At 40.7% G+C, this 20713-nt stretch overlaps 1 protein-coding gene across 1 annotated transcript in view; it reads right to left on the bottom strand.

The window, feature by feature from the left end:
- Positions 1 to 404: 404 nt before the first annotated feature.
- The window catches only part of LOC129868950 (leucine-rich repeat and calponin homology domain-containing protein 2-like), a 79439-nt gene continuing 59130 nt past the window's right edge, over positions 405 to 20713 (bottom strand). The window contains 6 exon segments of the mRNA XM_055943326.1: positions 405 to 4860; positions 5470 to 5547; positions 5655 to 5792; positions 6905 to 7011; positions 16108 to 16171; positions 16304 to 16354. Coding sequence (XP_055799301.1) covers positions 4741 to 4860; positions 5470 to 5547; positions 5655 to 5792; positions 6905 to 7011; positions 16108 to 16171; positions 16304 to 16354 — 558 coding nt within the window. The 3' untranslated portion in view covers positions 405 to 4740.

Below are 20713 nucleotides of genomic sequence, written 5' to 3'. Positions count from 1 at the left end.
AGTTATTGTTCAAACATGTAGCTACCCTTTCCTGTATAATGACTGAGAGACATTTCACTAATTACATTGTCCTGTGCGACTCAGTTGGTAGGACATGGTGGTTGCAACACAAGTTTGTGGGTTCAATTCCCGCTGGGGCCACCCATACCAAAAATGTATGTATGCATGACTGCAAGTCACTTTGGATAAAAGCGCATGCTAAAAATGGCATACAGTAACTACTTACGATAATGCATACTTGTTGGTACATCAAAGATCCACACAAGGCCTGTCAAACCTAACTACTCGATACAAAATGTTTCACAAGGCAATAAAAATGTAATTACTATGTTATTATTTTGTAATACTTTGTAGCTTTTAACAATGATCTGTCTTCAAGTGTAACCAGTTATTTTAAAGAATCACACTTTCTTTTTCCTTTGTTTTCCAATGTTTTTATTTATTTTTTATTTTTTAGAAACACACCACAATTTTTTCAGAGGATATATACACACACACACACACACACATGGGGCTCGGTCATCCAGGATCCTTGCATGCATTGTTTCTTTCTAAATACAAAACCTGTATGTACAGAATACATCAGAATGATTCTCGGCAGTATAGTGTGTAGATGATTCTTCCTGCTCTTTTAATCAAAGAATTGAAAGCTAAAAACAGCATGAGTGACGTAGACGTGAGGGACAAGTGGGAAAGCAGACTAGGCTAATGTGGATGGTCTGGAGGAAAATGGGGCAGGTTTACATTATACCATGACACAAAGCTTACTAATACTCTGACGTCGCAACCCATTAGGAATGAACAATTAATTTGGTATTAGGATTACCGAAGTATAAGGCTTGTATGAAAGTTGTTTGATATAAAGAATAAGGAACAATAGCTGGTAATTATGTTCTGTCAACAAACAATTGTACATTTCTATGTCTTGTGTCAAGAAAAGCTCAAGGAATGATCGCCGTGTCCAACTCAAACGTTTGAAGAGTCTTGTCACATTGGTAGGCTACTTGATGAGTATAATTACAACTAAGCCTTGTTGAAGTGTTGCCTTGGCACTTTCAATTAGAGGAGGAGATGGGCTATGCTGCATGTTTCTGGGATGAGTATAGAGATAAACAAAATGGGAACACAGTAACTTTTTACGAGTCAGAGACATCAACAGCTCTTGTTCTGGCAATTGCGATGCAGTGGGTGGTCACTGGCAGGTAAAAGACGCGTAAGGCATTCTGAACAGGGGAGGCAGCCAAACGGAATACATACTGAAACCACCAATCATCACTTAGAACATAATAAAATAATCTATACACGAAAATTGAACTGCATCAGAGATACATTCCCAAAAAAACGTCAGTCAAAGCAGGCTTCCGTGGCCAGCTCGGATTTCAGTGTGTACAAGCACAGCACGTTCCAATTAACAGATAAACACAGACACAAAGCCAACTAAAAGAATGGAATGTTCTCTCTTGTACAGGTAATGTATTTACAGTAGTTCCACCATCATGTCATTAATAAAATGCTTGGCATATTAAAAAACTGTGATACCACGCACACACACCAAATAAGAGATGAGCTTCATTGGCAATGTGACAATAAAAAAAACAGATAGACATGGGAACAACAGTGTTACTGACAACATAAATATTTAACTCCTTACTCATACTGCTGTTTATCAGTGACTAACACTGATTAAATCAAATAGGACATTGCAGAGACCTGGCCGTGTGGTGCCAGGACAAAAACCTCTCCCTCAACGTGATCAAGACAAAGGAGTTGATTGTGGACTACACGAAAAAGGGGACCGAGCACACCCCCATTCTCATCGACGGGACTGTAGTGGAGCAGGTTGAGAGCTTCAAGTTCCTCGGTGTCCACATCACCAACAAACTAACATGGTCCAAGCATACCAAGACAGTCATGAAGAGGGCACGACAAAACCTATTCCTCCCCAGGTGACTGGAAAGATTTGGCATGGGTCTTTAATAACTCTACCTACATGTACATATTACCTCAACTAACCGGTGCCCCCGCACATTGACTCTGTACCAGTACCCCCTGTATATAGTCTCGCTATTGTTATTTTACTGCTGCTATTTCATTACTTGTTACTTTTATTTCTTATTCCCATCTGCATTTTTTTGAAACTGCATTGTTGGTTAGGGGCTTGTATAAGTAAGCATTTCACTGTAGATCTACACATGTTGTATTCGGTGCATGTAACTAATAACATTTGATTTGAAATACCATTGTTCCTGCATCCCACACAAAAGCACATTTGAAGTTAGGAATGGATGTTTGCAATTATAGGACCATCATTACTAAATGGAAACCAAATGAAACTCCTTTTAAGTGAAACTATTCGCAGCAGGAACAATGGTTTAGATTACCTGCAATTTGAGGGTAATTGAATCGGACTTTGAGACACCTAAGAACAAACCGTACCGAAATGCTAATATATTAATATGGTTTTTAAACACTATAATTTGTTTACAAACCTGATAGCTATACTTTTAGTTAATGTTTGAGACAGCTTTTTGGCTATTAGCCAATCGGGGGTTTCTCAACGAGATCAAGGCACATGAATGCATCCAACTGGTATTTACGATTTCACAACTGGTCAATTCCTACCTCCCACTAAAGGATGAGACAAGTTTTCTACTAGTAATTACCAATTGGAGGGCTGTTCAAATGTATTTTTCCTAGTCGTATGTGGTAAACATAGAGAATGGTAGAGATCTTTATACATGTTCCATTATGGCCTCAGAGCACGGGCAGCGCCATTGAGGCCGTTGTCAATTTTCTTAATCTACTACTTCTGTGAGAAACTGAAAGGGTGCATACTGCCATCTAAAGTGTGTTGTTTGAACAGGTATAAAGCCAAGGTTGGCGATTTACTGCCACCTAGAGTTATGGAATGTTTGCTCATGAGTAATATTGGCTGATCCCTCCTGATGACCCAGATGGAATGATGTGATCCTTCCTTCACCCACAGGAAGTCCCACCCAGTTGACTCCTTTAAAAATGGTGATGCCCTCAATGGCAATGCCAAAACAGGTTTTTATCAAGCTAGAGTCCTCTATCTAACTCTATGGTGGTAAATTACCACTTCCCACTATTTGTATTTTTACAAATGCAGCATTAAAGCAGGACAATATCATAAGTTTGGAGCTGAAAACTCCTGTCACATAACTTAAGGGGGTCATCAGGGGTGAAACACAAACAAACAAAGCACATAAATAGAAAAAATAAATAGATAAATAGTTTCCCTGATAAAATATTTCAATGGTCAAGATTAATCTATGGGATCACCTAATTGCTTATTTTGTTTTCCTTATTTGACATTTTGCAGATGTGAATCCAACCAGAGGAGCAAGTTGTAAACTTAAAGATGAAATATTTCAACATAATTATTATTATTATTATTTTTTTAAATGTTTCATTGCATCAAATGACCAAAAGATACAATCTCAGGATTGTAAGTGTATATGGTACAATCTCCCAACTACATACCCCTGTGCTTTCAACTAGTCCTATTCAGAATGAACATGTGATTCAAATCAAAACTACATGCAGTCACAGTAGTCATGTCTTTATGTCTGCATTTGACAGAAGGTCCTGTGACAGTGGGATAGCTCTCTCATATACTGTACAGTGTGGTGAGCTATCAAAACCACCTGCAGTACCTCAGAGCATCCTCCCTTCACCACAGCAGAGCAGTAGACAGATGGGTCACTGGACATGAGACCAACACCATCAGCAACCTTGTGCAGGTGAGAAAGTCTCTATCCGGATGTGCTGCAGTTTTAACCTCCATCTGAATCATGGACACCATGCTTTTAAAAGTCAACTTAGCATTCTTCCCCCAAATAGCACTGTTATTGACAGTACAATAATTCTAGTCAAATGCAAACTGTAAGAAGTGTGTGCACTGGGGTTTAGCTACTGCTGGCTCCTCTGAGGTAAAGCACTGTTAAGGACATCCCAAACTTTACCTCTGTGATATCAAACAGAGGTATACTGTGATAGAACACAATGCTCTTGTACAAATATGACTCAAAATCCAATTTGAATGCTAATTTGTTCTACAAAGAAAAGTCAAAGAGGTTAAGGACCACTTGAGTTATGTGGTATGGCTGGTGGGCCAGCATGCAGTTAAGTTCTCTGAGTGAAAGAGTGAGTACATGCCTTTAAAACAGCTATCACTTCACTACCAATGTATTTTAATACCGAGAGTTGAAAACCCAGTGACTTCAGTGTTGGCACCACTAGGTTCAATGGTGTCTGATCATGGGTAAGTCAATATCACCATGGTGACAGACAGGTCTTTATCTTCACTGCGATTCCCTCCTTAGTCTGACCTCTGACCTGGCTTTAGTTTCACCAGCACTCATAAAGTCCACACTGCGCAGGTCACACAGACAGTCACACTGGTACTCTACACACACACAGTACAGTAGGGTCCCCTGAGGGTAGGACATGACAGAAGCTAACAATCTGATGGATGGGAGGCGGGTCCCAGCTGACATCATATAGGAAGGGTGGGTGGATCTTAATTAACCCCTCCTTCTCCTGGCTCAATCAGCTGACAATGGACTCCCTGCAACCCCCCGGGCCCTCGGCCCTAAGGGTTCTCTGGTGATGAGCGGAGCGGGCTGGAAGCCCCCTCCTCTGTGGGGTGTAGGGCTGGGGGGGCGAATGGCTTGATTGGACTGGACAGGGAGGGTGGAGGCAGTGTCCAGGCTGCTGTTAGACAGCAGACAGCTGGGTGGGCTTGGAGGCTGGCAGATCCAGTAGAGCCTGGACGGTCATGCCCACCTTCACCAGCCCACGCTCCTCTAGGATGTGGTGGGGCAAACACAGCTTGTCCTGCCAGGGCCAAAACACAGCACGCAGTCATCACCAGACCTTTCAAAACACTTCAAAGGACAGTACAAGTGAATTGATGTTTATATCTCTGTCATGCTGCTCTGGGTACCAGTCTATTTCTTTGTTGAAAGATGTTGTTGGCAAGACAACGCAGTTGGCTAAACCAAAAAGAGTGACACAGCTCAACCCATCCATCTTAACCTATCCACATTAACTTCAGGAATCTGACAAAAGTTTATTTACAGATGGTTATCCAAAGATGTTTTTCATATCTGCAGCTGTTCTCCTGGTTAGGGAGTGTACCACAACTGGGGAAAGAGGCATATCAGATCTATGGGTCATGACAGAGAAAGATAGTAGTGATTATAAACTGAGCGGTTCAAGCCCTGAATACCAATTGGCTGACGCCGTGGTATATCAGATCGTATACCAAGGGTATGACAAAACATGTATTTTGTACTGCTCTGGTTACGTTGGTAACCAGTTTATATTAGCAATAAGGCACCTTGGGGTTTGTGTTATATGACCAATATACTTTGGCTAAAGGCTGTGTCCAGGCATATACCACACCCTCAGGCCTTATTGCTTAATTAAGTGGTGTGTGTTTACCTGTGGTACACCCAGCTTCTTACAGGCATCCAGGAAGTTTTCCACATTCCTGCGGCACTTGGCCATGCTAAGCTTTGGCTGTGGGACAGAGTTGGTCAACAGTTACAGGCATTTTGTTTATTCTTGGCTGGTGGTTTGCTTCGGCTTTGGGGATTTCAAACAAGAGGTTTTCAACTGGTGCTTACCACTGCGGGCGAGGGTACATGGATGCTGGCCACCGACCGAGGACGAATGTGATTGGCCAGATGGCACAAGACAACGCCATCCATCAGAGCAGCTCCCACATCGTCCGGCAGCAAGACCTTCAGTCTGGACTCCAGGTTCTAAGAGGAGTCACAGAAACAACACACTCAACATGGATTCTGTAGATCCCTGTGGAATACTGTAGATCACCTATTACAACCGCTAACGCCAGACGTGGATGAAGATTATTTTACAGGAGTTAAGTAACACAGTGTTACCCAGAGTGACCCACCTGTGCTACCTGCAGCTGTCTGGAGGAACAAGTAGCGACACGTTGAGAATTCTGAGAAACTCCAGACAGCATGAAAGAGCCCATTCAAGGCCCATCAGAGGAAAACATCTCAGAATTGCAGTATTATATTGTATTCTTTGGTAAACTCTGTCAACTGCTCGCTGTCAACTCTGCCAATAGGCTATAGTTCACACCTCTGTTGGAAAGCTGCTGATTTTCCATAGCAGTTTCACTCGTACCCGTATACGGGTTGTAAAGGGCAGATTTGGGCATTGATAAACACCTAAATTGTAATGCATGAGGTGTACAGTAACATCACAGCGCTGAATGGGTTTTGACTGACAGCCGTTCTGAACTTGAGCACCTCGGGTGACAAGAAGTTGCCCTCCTGCTAATTGTGCAACGTTAGCACATTTTTTGTTGTCCAAGTGAGGGAAATGCTGTAAATAAAGACGACTATGTGTTTTGAAAGAAAAGACGTTGAGGAGTAAAATAAATACAGCTTTGATGTCATACAGGCAAGCCGTGCACTTCACATTTCCATATCATAAAACTCATGTCATATACAGCATCAGCCTTTACGATCACTATGTTTGATGTACAGTTATAAGATGACATGGCGTCATACCCTGGGTTGTTCGGAACAGATTGAGGTGAACTGTTGTGTCCTCACCTTTGGTCTAAGAGTTTTACCATCATCTCTAAACTCTTCCCTTTGAATTGCTACCATGGTTATGCATATGCTTTTCATATTTCTTCTGTAAGAAATATTATTTCAATTTATCCTCGTCCATATAGGCCAATAAAGGGTTAAAATTAATGAAAAAATAATGCAGGAACTTTATAGAATGAAAAGGACTGCTACATAATACCTTTTGTAAAGTCTATAAAGTCTAATCAGGTTATTGGTGGTATCTTTTGATCATGGTGTGTCATCCTGTGTTTTCTGAATCTCCTGACCTGCCGTAGGAGGCCAACCTGCTCCATCTCCTCCTTTAGGTGTTCCATCTTCCTCCTCATGGTGAAACTGGGGTCTGACGGCTCCTGACGGCTGCTTCGACAAAAAGCTACGACAACATATAGAAATTCATGTTGTAAAATTGTACAATCTGATATTAGTGTACATCCCTTTTGTTGTTGAAAGTACCCTTTTAAATGTTGCATACGTCTTTCTGCATTACCCCTTATAAACATCCCCTGCCCCCCTTACCTCGTCCATGTGGAAGAGGGAGGTTACTAAAAAATGTTCCCATGAAAATCATAATCAATTCTATATGTTAAAACACAGAAATTGAGTGTATATTGTCACTGACCTTGTAATATTAGGGGTTTTCTACCAGTATATTTTGAAATGTATGTATGTCATGCATTTATTCGCTTTGTATCTGTTGATTTGCGAATGCTGTACATGCTAGCTAGTTCCTGTCATTTTCTCTGTACATGTCATCATTGGACTAACATGGCTATTCATGTCCCCCCGTTGTTCATTTGCACTTGACAGAGGAGTTGGTGCATAACGGCAAAACAACACTTAATGTATGGATGTTGTTTGTTTCTTTATCAGGTATGTCATGTTGTTGTTTATGATATTTTGACGGTATTTGACTGTTAGTTTGCAAGTGCACGTCATGTACGTAACGTCTGGCTGTTATTGAGGAAAGTTAAGCCCGTAGGCTATACTGTACATTAGCTACATTTTATACTGTACATTGCATTATATCGTTGTCAAACGAGATTGTTATTCTTAGCCGTGTCTAGGGTACCCATGTGGAAGACAGGAGTTTGGCGTGTTAGGGCAGCACAGCATTTGTTGATGGAAGTTTTCCCCTGTCATTATCAGAGAATAAGAAGATCAACACCAACCTTGATCCGTTTGTCATCTGTAAGCTGATCAAAACGCAATCTACACCGGTCACATTTACTCACAGGCTTCATTCCAGCCATTACTGTAACTTTGGAATGTCCGTGGTTACGTCTAGGCCAGTGGAGTGTGTATTTGAGTGTCAAACAAGTTTTGTTTAGTAACTCCCTTTAGTGTGGAAATCCTGAGCCCTCACTAAAGATGCAAATGCATGGAGGATAATAAATAATATACATTATATAATAAAATCTATTGCTACTTCTAAGGAAATCTCCTTAGTAGCCTTTCTGTGGGTTCAACATAACATTTCTTCTTTTCGTAAACTATTTATTGATAGCCGGATACCATGGAAATTCCACTGAACTGCTCCAACAATTTTACTTGGAAGGACAGTTCAGAGGTTCATCTCATGCATCATTGTTAACTTTGTCTCTTTTGCAATGCTAAGTGAAACTGCAGTCAAAGTGTGGTCAAAATGTCCAGTGATTGACCGGGGAGTGCAGAACAGAGTGTAACGGTCAGGAACACATTGCCCCGTTCGTTGGATTTCTACGGAATCCCTAAATAGTTCCTCTTCTCTATTTATTCATTTTTAAAAGGGCAATATGCAGTTCAAACAAAGTGGCCACTGATTTGGTAAACAGCTGAGGGATGGGGCTGGAGAAAAGTAACCACTCACAAATCCAGAGAGCTATGGATGCAAGGACTGATCATGATATCAAAATGATATGTTTTGAGGCTATACATGTCTTATTTGTATATATATATATTTTTAACAATTAAATTGTTTACAAACAATGGAGTGAAAAAAAGCATATGTTCTGATGGGGTACGGGTTGAACAAAGCTCATGAGGCATTTATAAGTAAAATTATTCAAGAATCAATGAGAGAGAATGCCAAGAGTGTGCAAAACGATCATCAAGGCAAAGGGTGGCTATTTGAAGAATCTCAAATATAAAATATATTTTGATTTGTTTAACACTTTTTTGGTTACTACATGATTCCATATGTGTCATTTTATAGTTGATGTCTTCACTATTATTATACAATGTAGAAAAAAAGTAAAAATAAAGAAAACCCCATGAATGAGTAGGTGTTCTAAAACTTTTGACCGGTAGTGTATATCATTAATTTAAAACCATAAATGGATGTAGCAATCACACATTGCCCCTTTAAAGCCGCCCACAGGTAAATTCAACCTTTTACGCGTACAAAAAAGTATGCACGGACTACTGGATAAGAGCTTCTACTAAATTACTAATATGTAAAATGTACACTGAGGCACACGCAACAGTTGACATTGATTGTATTTGCATCAAACTAAAATATCTCGTGTCACATAATGATAACTACTGGGGTTTAGCTCATCACCCTTCTGCTATCACAAGCAAAAAGGCGGTAACTGCTCATTTGGTCGAAAATTAGTTAATGTCATTTTTGTTACATTAAAAGACATGCTTAATCATGTGGACAAGTATCCCGCCTCTATTGTATTGTGTTCTGGAGAAAATGGGGGTCGTATTAGCAGTAACTGCAAAACGTTACTGTGAAACCAAGGTAAATGGCAGTAACTGAACTTAGTGCCTTTTAGCTTGGTTTCAACCTGCCCTTGGCTGCACTTACTAAGTTTTGACCTAGTTTTCATATCATTTTAAGTGATGCAATGGAACCTGTAGGACACTGACTGACAGATACACACACATACATTGCTAATCTAGGGACACAACACCATGGCACAGCATTTAAGGGGGAAAACTGATGGTTGAACTTGCTCTGAAACGCCGCCATCCAGACACTGGTAAGAACTAGCTAGCTAAGTAGATCTGACATCAACATTAATTAGTTAGCTAGCAATATGATGATGAACATGTAAATATGTTGAAAATGTATTCTTAAAGCTGTTATTTATTTAATCATTCAGAAGTGTCATTTGAAAAAATACAAATAGAATGTTATTAGTAATCTCATGGTCATTTTTTATCATTTGTATTATCCTACATCATACTTCTATCATGTCCCATCATTATATCTTACAAGACAGGTAATCATTTCATGTAATAAAAACAATTGCAGTGCTGCTTTTCACATTTCTTCTCATAACAAGACATGGGCTACTTGTCAAACACAGTATGTAATGTGACTGAATCAGAACCTACATCTCTATGGAAATGCAACTGGTGTCTCAGTGGAAGACACACAAAGGATACCGTTTCAACTCTGTTACACTGTCAGTAGTTACACTGTCAGTAGTTACACTGTGAGTAGTTACACTGTCAGTAGTTACACTGTCAGTAGTTACACTGTCAGTAGTTACACTGTCAGTAGTTACACTGTCAGTAGTTACACTGCCAGTAGTTACACTGCCAGTAGTTACACTGTCAGTAGTTACACTGTCAGTAGTTACACTGCTAGTAGTTACACTGTCAGTAGTTACACTGTCAGTAGTTACACTGTCAGTAGTTACACTGTCAGTAGTTACACTGTCAGTAGTTACACTGTCAGTAGTTACACTGTCAGTAGTTACACTGTCAGTAGTTACACTGTCAGTAGTTACACTGTCAGTAGTTACACTGCTAGTAGTTACACTGTCAGTAGTTACACTGTCAGTAGTTACACTGTCAGTAGTTACACTGTCAGTAGTTACACTGTCAGTAGTTACACTGTCAGTAGTTACACTGTCAGTAGTTACACTGTCAGTAGTTACACTGCTAGTAGTTACACTGTCAGTAGTTACACTGCTAGTAGTTACACTGTCAGTAGTTACACTGTCAGTAGTTACACTGTCAGTAGTTACACTGCTAGTAGTTACACTGTCAGTAGTTACACTGCTAGTAGTTAGTTACACTGTCAGTAGTTACACTGTCAGTAGTTACACTGTCAGTAGTTACACTGCTAGTAGTTACACTGTCAGTAGTTACACTGCTAGTAGTTACACTGTCAGTAGTTACACTGCCAGTAGTTACACTGCCAGTAGTTACACTGTCAGTAGTTACACTGTCAGTAGTTACACTGTCAGTAGTTACACTGTCAGTAGTTACACTGTCAGTAGTTACACTGTCAGTAGTTACACTGTCAGTAGTTACACTGTCAGTAGTTACACTGTCAGTAGTTACACTGCTAGTAGTTACACTGTCAGTAGTTACACTGCTAGTAGTTACACTGTCAGTAGTTACACTGTCAGTAGTTACACTGTCAGTAGTTACACTGTCAGTAGTTACACTGTCAGTAGTTACACTGTCATTAGTTACACTGTCAGTAGTTACACTGTCAGTAGTTACACTGTCAGTAGTTACACTGCTAGTAGTTACACTGTCAGTAGTTACACTGTCAGTAGTTACACTGTCAGTAGTTACACTGTCAGTAGTTACACTGTCAGTAGTTACACTGTCAGTAGTTACACTGTCAGTAGTTACACTGTCAGTAGTTACACTGCTAGTAGTTACACTGCTAGTAGTTACACTGTCAGTAGTTACACTGCTAGTAGTTACACTGCTAGTAGTTACACTGTCAGTAGTTACACTGCTAGTAGTTACACTGTCAGTAGTTACACTGTCAGTAGTTACACTGCTAGTAGTTACACTGTCAGTAGTTACACTGTCAGTAGTTACACTGCTAGTAGTTACACTGCTAGTAGTTACACTGTCAGTAGTTACACTGCTAGTAGTTACACTGTCAGTAGTTACACTGTCAGTAGTTACACTGTCAGTAGTTACACTGTCAGTAGTTACACTGCTAGTAGTTACACTGTCAGTAGTTACACTGTCAGTAGTTACACTGTCAGTAGTTACACTGTCAGTAGTTACACTGTCAGTAGTTACACTGTCAGTAGTTACACTGTCAGTAGTTACACTGTCAGTAGTTACACTGTCAGTAGTTACACTGTCAGTAGTTACACTGTCAGTAGTTACACTGTCAGTAGTTACACTGCTAGTAGTTACACTGTCAGTAGTTACACTGTCAGTAGTTACACTGTCAGTAGTTACACTGTCAGTAGTTACACTGTCAGTAGTTACACTGTCAGTAGTTACACTGTCAGTAGTTACACTGTCAGTAGTTACACTGCTAGTAGTTACACTGTCAGTAGTTACACTGTCAGTAGTTACACTGTCAGTAGTTACACTGTCAGTAGTTACACTGTCAGTAGTTACACTGTCAGTAGTTACACTGTCAGTAGTTACACTGCTAGTAGTTACACTGTCAGTAGTTACACTGCTAGTAGTTACACTGTCAGTAGTTACACTGTCAGTAGTTACACTGTCAGTAGTTACACTGTCAGTAGTTACACTGCTAGTAGTTACACTGTCAGTAGTTACACTGCTAGTAGTTAGTTACACTGTCAGTAGTTACACTGTCAGTAGTTACACTGTCAGTAGTTACACTGCTAGTAGTTACACTGTCAGTAGTTACACTGCTAGTAGTTACACTGCCAGTAGTTACACTGCCAGTAGTTACACTGTCAGTAGTTACACTGTCAGTAGTTACACTGTCAGTAGTTACACTGTCAGTAGTTACACTGTCAGTAGTTACACTGTCAGTAGTTACACTGCTAGTAGTTACACTGTCAGTAGTTACACTGTCAGTAGTTACACTGTCAGTAGTTACACTGTCAGTAGTTACACTGTCAGTAGTTACACTGTCAGTAGTTACACTGTCAGTAGTTACACTGTCAGTAGTTACACTGCTAGTAGTTACACTGTCAGTAGTTACACTGCTAGTAGTTACACTGTCAGTAGTTACACTGTCAGTAGTTACACTGCTAGTAGTTACACTGCTAGTAGTTACACTGTCAGTAGTTACACTGTCAGTAGTTACACTGTCAGTAGTTACACTGTCAGTAGTTACACTGTCATTAGTTACACTGTCATTAGTTACACTGTCAGTAGTTACACTGTCAGTAGTTACACTGTCAGTAGTTACACTGCTAGTAGTTACACTGTCAGTAGTTACACTGTCAGTAGTTACACTGTCAGTAGTTACACTGTCAGTAGTTACACTGTCAGTAGTTACACTGCTAGTAGTTACACTGCTAGTAGTTACACTGTCAGTAGTTACACTGTCAGTAGTTACACTGCTAGTAGTTACACTGTCAGTAGTTACACTGTCAGTAGTTACACTGTCAGTAGTTACACTGTCAGTAGTTACACTGCTAGTAGTTACACTGTCAGTAGTTACACTGTCAGTAGTTACACTGCTAGTAGTTACACTGTCAGTAGTTACACTGTCAGTAGTTACACTGTCAGTAGTTACACTGTCAGTAGTTACACTGTCAGTAGTTACACTGTCAGTAGTTACACTGTCAGTAGTTACACTGTCAGTAGTTACACTGTCAGTAGTTACACTGTCAGTAGTTACACTGTCAGTAGTTACACTGTCAGTAGTTACACTGCTAGTAGTTACACTGCTAGTAGTTACACTGTCAGTAGTTACACTGCTAGTAGTTACACTGTCAGTAGTTACACTGTCAGTAGTTACACTGCTAGTAGTTACACTGTCAGTAGTTACACTGTCAGTAGTTACACTGCTAGTAGTTACACTGTCAGTAGTTACACTGTCAGTAGTTACACTGCTAGTAGTTACACTGCTAGTAGTTACACTGTCAGTAGTTACACTGCTAGTAGTTACACTGCTAGTAGTTACACTGTCAGTAGTTACACTGTCAGTAGTTACACTGTCAGTAGTTACACTGTCAGTAGTTACACTGTCAGTAGTTACACTGCTAGTAGTTACACTGTCAGTAGTTACACTGCTAGTAGTTACACTGTCAGTAGTTACACTGCTAGTAGTTAGTTACACTGTCAGTAGTTACACTGTCAGTAGTTACACTGTCAGTAGTTACACTGCTAGTAGTTACACTGTCAGTAGTTACACTGCCAGTAGTTACACTGTCAGTAGTTACACTGTCAGTAGTTACACTGTCAGTAGTTACACTGTCAGTAGTTACACTGTCAGTAGTTACACTGTCAGTAGTTACACTGTCAGTAGTTACACTGTCAGTAGTTACACTGTCAGTAGTTACACTGTCAGTAGTTACACTGTCAGTAGTTACACTGTCAGTAGTTACACTGTCAGTAGTTACACTGTCAGTAGTTACACTGTCAGTAGTTACACTGTCGGTAGTTACACTGTCAGTAGTTACACTGTCAGTAGTTACACTGTCAGTAGTTACACTGCTAGTAGTTACACTGCTAGTAGTTACACTGTCAGTAGTTACACTGTCAGTAGTTACACTGTCAGTAGTTACACTGCTAGTAGTTACACTGTCAGTAGTTACACTGCTAGTAGTTACACTGTCAGTAGTTACACTGTCAGTAGTTACACTGTCAGTAGTTACACTGTCAGTAGTTACACTGTCATTAGTTACACTGTCAGTAGTTACACTGTCAGTAGTTACACTGTCAGTAGTTACACTGCTAGTAGTTACACTGCTAGTAGTTACACTGTCAGTAGTTACACTGTCAGTAGTTACACTGTCAGTAGTTACACTGTCAGTAGTTACACTGTCAGTAGTTACACTGCTAGTAGTTACACTGCTAGTAGTTACACTGTCAGTAGTTACACTGTCAGTAGTTACACTGCTAGTAGTTACACTGTCAGTAGTTACACTGTCAGTAGTTACACTGTCAGTAGTTACACTGTCAGTAGTTACACTGCTAGTAGTTACACTGTCAGTAGTTACACTGTCAGTAGTTACACTGCTAGTAGTTACACTGTCAGTAGTTACACTGTCAGTAGTTACACTGTCAGTAGTTACACTGTCAGTAGTTACACTGTCAGTAGTTACACTGCTAGTAGTTACACTGTCAGTAGTTACACTGTCAGTAGTTACACTGTCAGTAGTTACACTGTCAGTAGTTACACTGTCAGTAGTTACACTGCTAGTAGTTACACTGTCAGTAGTTACACTGCTAGTAGTTACACTGTCAGTAGTTACACTGTCAGTAGTTACACTGTCAGTAGTTACACTGCTAGTAGTTACACTGTCAGTAGTTACACTGTCAGTAGTTACACTGCTAGTAGTTACACTGTCAGTAGTTACACTGTCAGTAGTTACACTGCTAGTAGTTACACTGCTAGTAGTTACACTGTCAGTAGTTACACTGCTAGTAGTTACACTGTCAGTAGTTACACTGTCAGTAGTTACACTGTCAGTAGTTACACTGTCAGTAGTTACACTGTCAGTAGTTACACTGCTAGTAGTTACACTGTCAGTAGTTACACTGTCAGTAGTTACACTGTCAGTAGTTACACTGTCAGTAGTTACACTGTCAGTAGTTACACTGTCAGTAGTTACACTGTCAGTAGTTACACTGCCAGTAGTTACACTGCCAGTAGTTACACTGCCAGTAGTTACACTGCTAGTAGTTACACTGTCAGTAGTTACACTGCTAGTAGTTACACTGCCAGTAGTTACACTGTCAGTAGTTACACTGTCAGTAGTTACACTGTCAGTAGTTACACTGCTAGTAGTTACACTGTCAGTAGTTACACTGCTAGTAGTTACACTGCCAGTAGTTACACTGCTAGTAGTTACACTGCCAGTAGTTACACTGCTAGTAGTTACACTGCCAGTAGTTACACTGCTAGTAGTTACACTGCCAGTAGTTACACTGCTAGTAGTTACACTGCTAGTAGTTACACTGCTGTTGTATTAATAGCATAAATGAGAAGTATAGTAAACTAACAAATGAAAATGGCAGATACTGCTCTTTGCTTTAGTATTACCCTGCAATTTATAACATATCATGCCAAGGAAGAAGGCAGTAACTGCCGTTTAAGGGTCAGAGGTCATGTCAGAGGTCAGGGTCAACATTATTTTATTTTTTTAAAGTACTCATAGTAAGGCAACAGATCATTACATCTCCAATGATCTCCCTAGAATTCTTTTGGCTGGACAATTAAAAAAAACTTTGGAGCCAATTTTCTTAGCTCCACTCGATGAGCAGTTACTGCCTTTTTGCTTGGGAGAGCAGAATAGTATGCCGAAGAGGTCATAAGCAATGTATCGCCATTCTTGGGACATGCCCTGACTGACAAGCTGTAGCAGTCCATACTTCACCAGAATCCCTATATTACATTACAGATACATTAAATGGCACTATTAATAGCCTGCATCATAATTGCACAACAACCTGTTTTAAACTCATTGCTCCACCACATGTTCTCTGTTTTACAATTACTTAGAGTTAAAAAACCTTGACTTGAAAATGTGTGCCACTTGTATTGCCTAATCATACAATAATAAATAAAAGCCTTATAAAGGGAATGACTAACCCCTGAAAAGGTTAAATAATTCAGGTTTACCTGATCTTGGTTTAAGGCCAAACACTGTGAGGGTGGTGCTGAAATCAGCATTCCGCAATACCTCCTGCACACAAAATACATCATTCGATTATTGGTCAGATAGAACAACCAATGAGGATATTTGCTTGAGCATGTGCTTACATAACTTGATTGTAATGTGCTTTTAGTGTGCATGTGATTGGATAGCTAATCTCACCTCACACTCGTCATTCCCGCTGGAGTTTCGTCGGGCACTCTGGCACTTGTTCTGTGAGGAGAGAAGACGCATTAAGAAAGAGATTTAATCCATGCCCTAGAACCTAGTTCGCCGTAATGTAAATTGCTCTCCGTTACTCTTTTTTTGTATAGTCATGAGCAGAGTTTACGTGTTCTCAATTTTTGCTTCAGGACTCCAGCAATTTGTAAAAAATGAAAAAGTAGATATGAGCCATAGTTGAACAACTCAGTGGATAGTGCTAAAACAATGCTATATCTGAATTCTGCCCTCAGGCTTGGAGGGAAGCAAAAGTACTTAAGCTACTCAATAATAGTAAAGCACCCTTACTGGCTCAAAAAGCCAATCAATCAGCCTGTTACCAACCTTAGTAAAACTTTGGGAAAAAATAGTGTTTGTCCAGATACAATGCTATTTTACTGTAAACAAATTGACTTTCAGCACGCTTATAGGGAAGGACACTCAACAAGCACGGCACTTGCACACAAACGACTAATGATTGGCTGAGAGAAATTGATTGTGGGAGCGGTTTCGTTAGACTTATCGATCAGACTTATCGTCTGCTGCTGGAAAAACTTGTGTTATGGCTTAACTTCTCTAGGGGGCAGCATTCGGAATCTTGGATGAAATGCATGCCCAAATTAAAACTGCCTGCTTCTTGGGCCCAGAAGATATGATATGCATATAACTGGTAGATTTGGATAGAAAACACTCTAAAGTTTCCAAAACTGTTAAAATAGTGTCTGTGAGTATAACAGAACTGATTTGGCAGGCGAAAACCTGAGAAAAAAAACTACTTCCTGAATGGAATTTTGTTGTTGTAGTTTTCTATTCAATGCCATTACAGTATCCATTGACTTAGGACTCAAATTGCCGTTTCTATGCCTTCCACTAGATGTCAACAATCTTTAGAAATTGTTTCAGGCTTGTATTCTGAAAAATGAAGAAGTAAGAGCAGTCTGAATGAGTGGACCCTAAAGTGTCACAGAGCTTTTTCTTGCGTGAGACCGAGAGAGAGTGCCTTTCTTGTTTACCTTTTAAACTGACGACGTTATTGTCCGGTTGAAATATTATCGATTATTTAGGCTAAAAACAACCTGAGGATTGAATATAAACATCGTTTGACATGTTTCTATGAACTTTACAGATACAATTTGGATTTTTTTGTCTGCCTGTTTTGACTGCGTTTGAGCCTGTGGATTACTGAACAAAACGCGAGCAAAACGGAGGTTTTTGGATATAAAGAGACTTTATCGAACAAAAGGAACATTTATTGAGTAAATGAATGTCTGCTGAGTGCAACCATATGAAGATCATCAAAGGTAAGGGATTAATTTTATCTCTATTTCTGACTTGTGTAACTCTTCTACTTGGCTGGTTACTGTTTGTAATGATTTGTCTAGTGGGCTATGTTCTCAAATAATCGTAAGGTATGCTTTCGCCGTAAAGCATTTTTAAAATCTGACACTGTGGTTGGATTCACAAGAATTTAATCTTTAAACCTATGTAAAATATGTTATGTTTTCTGAATTTTTATAATGAGTATTTCTATATTTGAATTTGGCGCCCAGCAGTTTCACTGGCTGTTGAAGAGGTGGGACGCTAACGTCTCACGTACCCAAAAGAGGTTAACACCCCCTGCTATATTGTGGATAAAGAGTTACCTGTCTAACAGAGCACAGAGTGTGTTGTTTAATGGAAGCCACTCCAACATAATCCAGGTAGAATCCGGAATTCCCCAGGGCAGCGGTCTAGGCACCTTACTTTTTTCAATCTTAACTAATGACATGCCAGTAGATTTGCGTAAAGCCAGTGTGTCTATAGTGCGTTCGGAAAGTATTCAGACCCCTTAACTTTTCCCACATTTTGGTACGTTACATCCTTATTCTAAAATCTATTCGTCCCCCCCTTATCAATCTACACACACCATAATGAAATAATAAAAAAAATGAAATATCACATTTACATAAGTATTCGGACCCTTTACTCAGTACTTTGTTAAAGCACCTTTGGCAGCGATTACAGCCTTGAGTCTCCTTGGGTATGACACTAAAAGCTTGGCACACCTTTATTTGGGGAGTTCCTCCCATTCTTCTCTGCAGATCCTCTCAAGCTCTGACAGGTTGGATGAAGAGCATTGCTGCACAGCTATTTTCAGGTCTCTCCAGAGGCCACTCAAGGACATCCAGAGACTTGTCCCGAAGCCACTCCTGCGTTGTCTTGGCTGTGCGCTTAGGGTTGTTGTCCTGTTGGAAGGTGAATCTTCATCCCAGTCTGAGGTCCTGAGTGCTCTGGAGCAGGTTTTCATCAAGGATCTCCCTGTACTTTGCTCAATTTGTCTTTCCCTCGAGCCTGACTAGTCTCCCAGTCCCTGCTACTAAAAAACATCCCCACAGCATGATGCTGCCACCACCATGCTTCACCGTAGGGATGGTGCAAGGTTTCCTCCAGACGTGAAGCTTGGCATTCAGGCTACAGAGTTCCATCTTGGTTTCATCAGACCAGAGAATCTTGTTTCTCATGGTCAGAGTCCTTTAGGTGCCATTTGGCAAACTCCAAGTGGGCTGTCATGTGCCTTTTACTGAGGAGTGGCTTCCATCTGGCTTCTCCCATCTCCACAGAGGAACTCTGGAGCTCTGTCAGAGTGACCATCAGATTCTTGGTCACCTCCCAGACCAAGGCCCTTCTCCCCCGATTTCCCGGGCGTACAGCTCTAGGAAGAGTCTTGGTGGTTCCAAACAATCTTCCATTTAAGAATGATGGAGGCCACAGTGTTCTTGGGGACCTTCAATGCTGCAGACTATTTTTGGTACCCTTCCCTAGATCTGTGCCTCGACACAATCCTGCCTCGGAGCTCTAAGGACAATTCCTTTGACCTCATGGCTTGGTTTTTGCTCTGACATGCACAGTCAACTGTGTGACCTTACATAGACAGGTGTGTGCCATCCCAAATAATGTCCAATCAATTGAATTTATCACAGGTGGATTCCAATCAAGTTGTAGAAACTCAATTAAAAGCTCAATTTCGAGTCTCATAGGTCTGAATACTTATGTAAATAAGGTATCAGTTCTTTATTTTTAATACATTTGCCAACATTTCTAAAAACCTGGTTTCACTTTATCATTGTGGGGTATTGTGTGTAGACTGATGAGCACATTTTTTTTTATTTAATCAATTTTAGAATAAAGGCTGTAACGTAACAAAATGTGGAAAAGGGGAAGGGGTCTGAATACTTTCTGAATGTACTGTATTGTACACGTAAGCTACTACAGCGAGTGAAATGACTGCAACAACCTCTTAAGGATGGCCCCTTTTTTTATGTTGCCTAAAATGACATACCCAAATATAACTGCCTGTAGCTCAGGCCCTGAAGCAAGGATATGCATATTCTTGATACCATTTGAAAGGAAACACTTTGACGTTTGTGGAAATGTGAAAGGAATGTAGGAGAATATAACACAATAGATCTGGTAAAACATAATACAAATAAAAAACTACCTGTTCTTTAGTATTTTTTTTGTACCATTATCTTTGAAATGCAAGAGAAAGGCCATGTCTTGCACCCAGACAAACTAAACAACTTCTTTGCTCACTTTGAGGACAATACAGTGCCACTGACACGGCCCGCCACCAAAACCTGCGAGCTCTCCTTCACCGCAGCCAATGTGAGTAAAACATTTAAACGTGTTAACCCTCGCAAGGCTGCCGATCCAGACGGCATCCCTAGCCGCGTCAGAGGATGCGCAGACCAGCTGGTTGGTGTGTTTACGGACATATTCAATCAATCCCTATCCCAGTCTGCTGTTCCCACATGCTCCAAGAGGGCCACCATTGTTCCTGTTCCCAAGAAAGCTAAGGTAACTGAGCTGAACGACTATCGCCCTATAGCACTCACTTCCGTCATCATGAAGTGCTTTGAGAGACTAGTCAAGGATCATATCACCTCCACCCTACCGGACACCCTAGACCCACTCCAATTTGCTTACTGCCCCAATAGGTCCACAGACGACGCAATCGCAATCACACTGCACACTGCCCTATCCCACTTGGAAAAGAGGAATACCTATGTAAGAATGCTGGGTCTCCTGGGTCTCGACCCCGCTCTGTGCAACTGGGTCCTGGACTTTCTGACGGGCCGCCCCCAGGTGGTGAGGGTAGGAAACAACATCTCCACCCTGCTGATCCTCAACACTGGGGTCCCACAAGGGTGCATTCTCAGTCCTCTCCTGTACTCCCTGTTCACCCATGACTGCGTGGCCATGCACGCCTCCAACTCAATCATCAAGTTTTCAGACGACACTACAGTAGTAGGCTTGACTACCAACAACGTCGAGACGGACTACAGGAAGGAGGTGAGGGCCCTCGGACTGTGGTGTCAGGAAAATAACCTC

The sequence above is a fragment of the Salvelinus fontinalis genome, chromosome 13 (assembly GCF_029448725.1).
Source record: "Salvelinus fontinalis isolate EN_2023a chromosome 13, ASM2944872v1, whole genome shotgun sequence".
Classification (NCBI taxonomy): domain Eukaryota; kingdom Metazoa; phylum Chordata; class Actinopteri; order Salmoniformes; family Salmonidae; genus Salvelinus; species Salvelinus fontinalis.
This window is presented reverse-complemented; position numbering and strand designations above follow the sequence as displayed.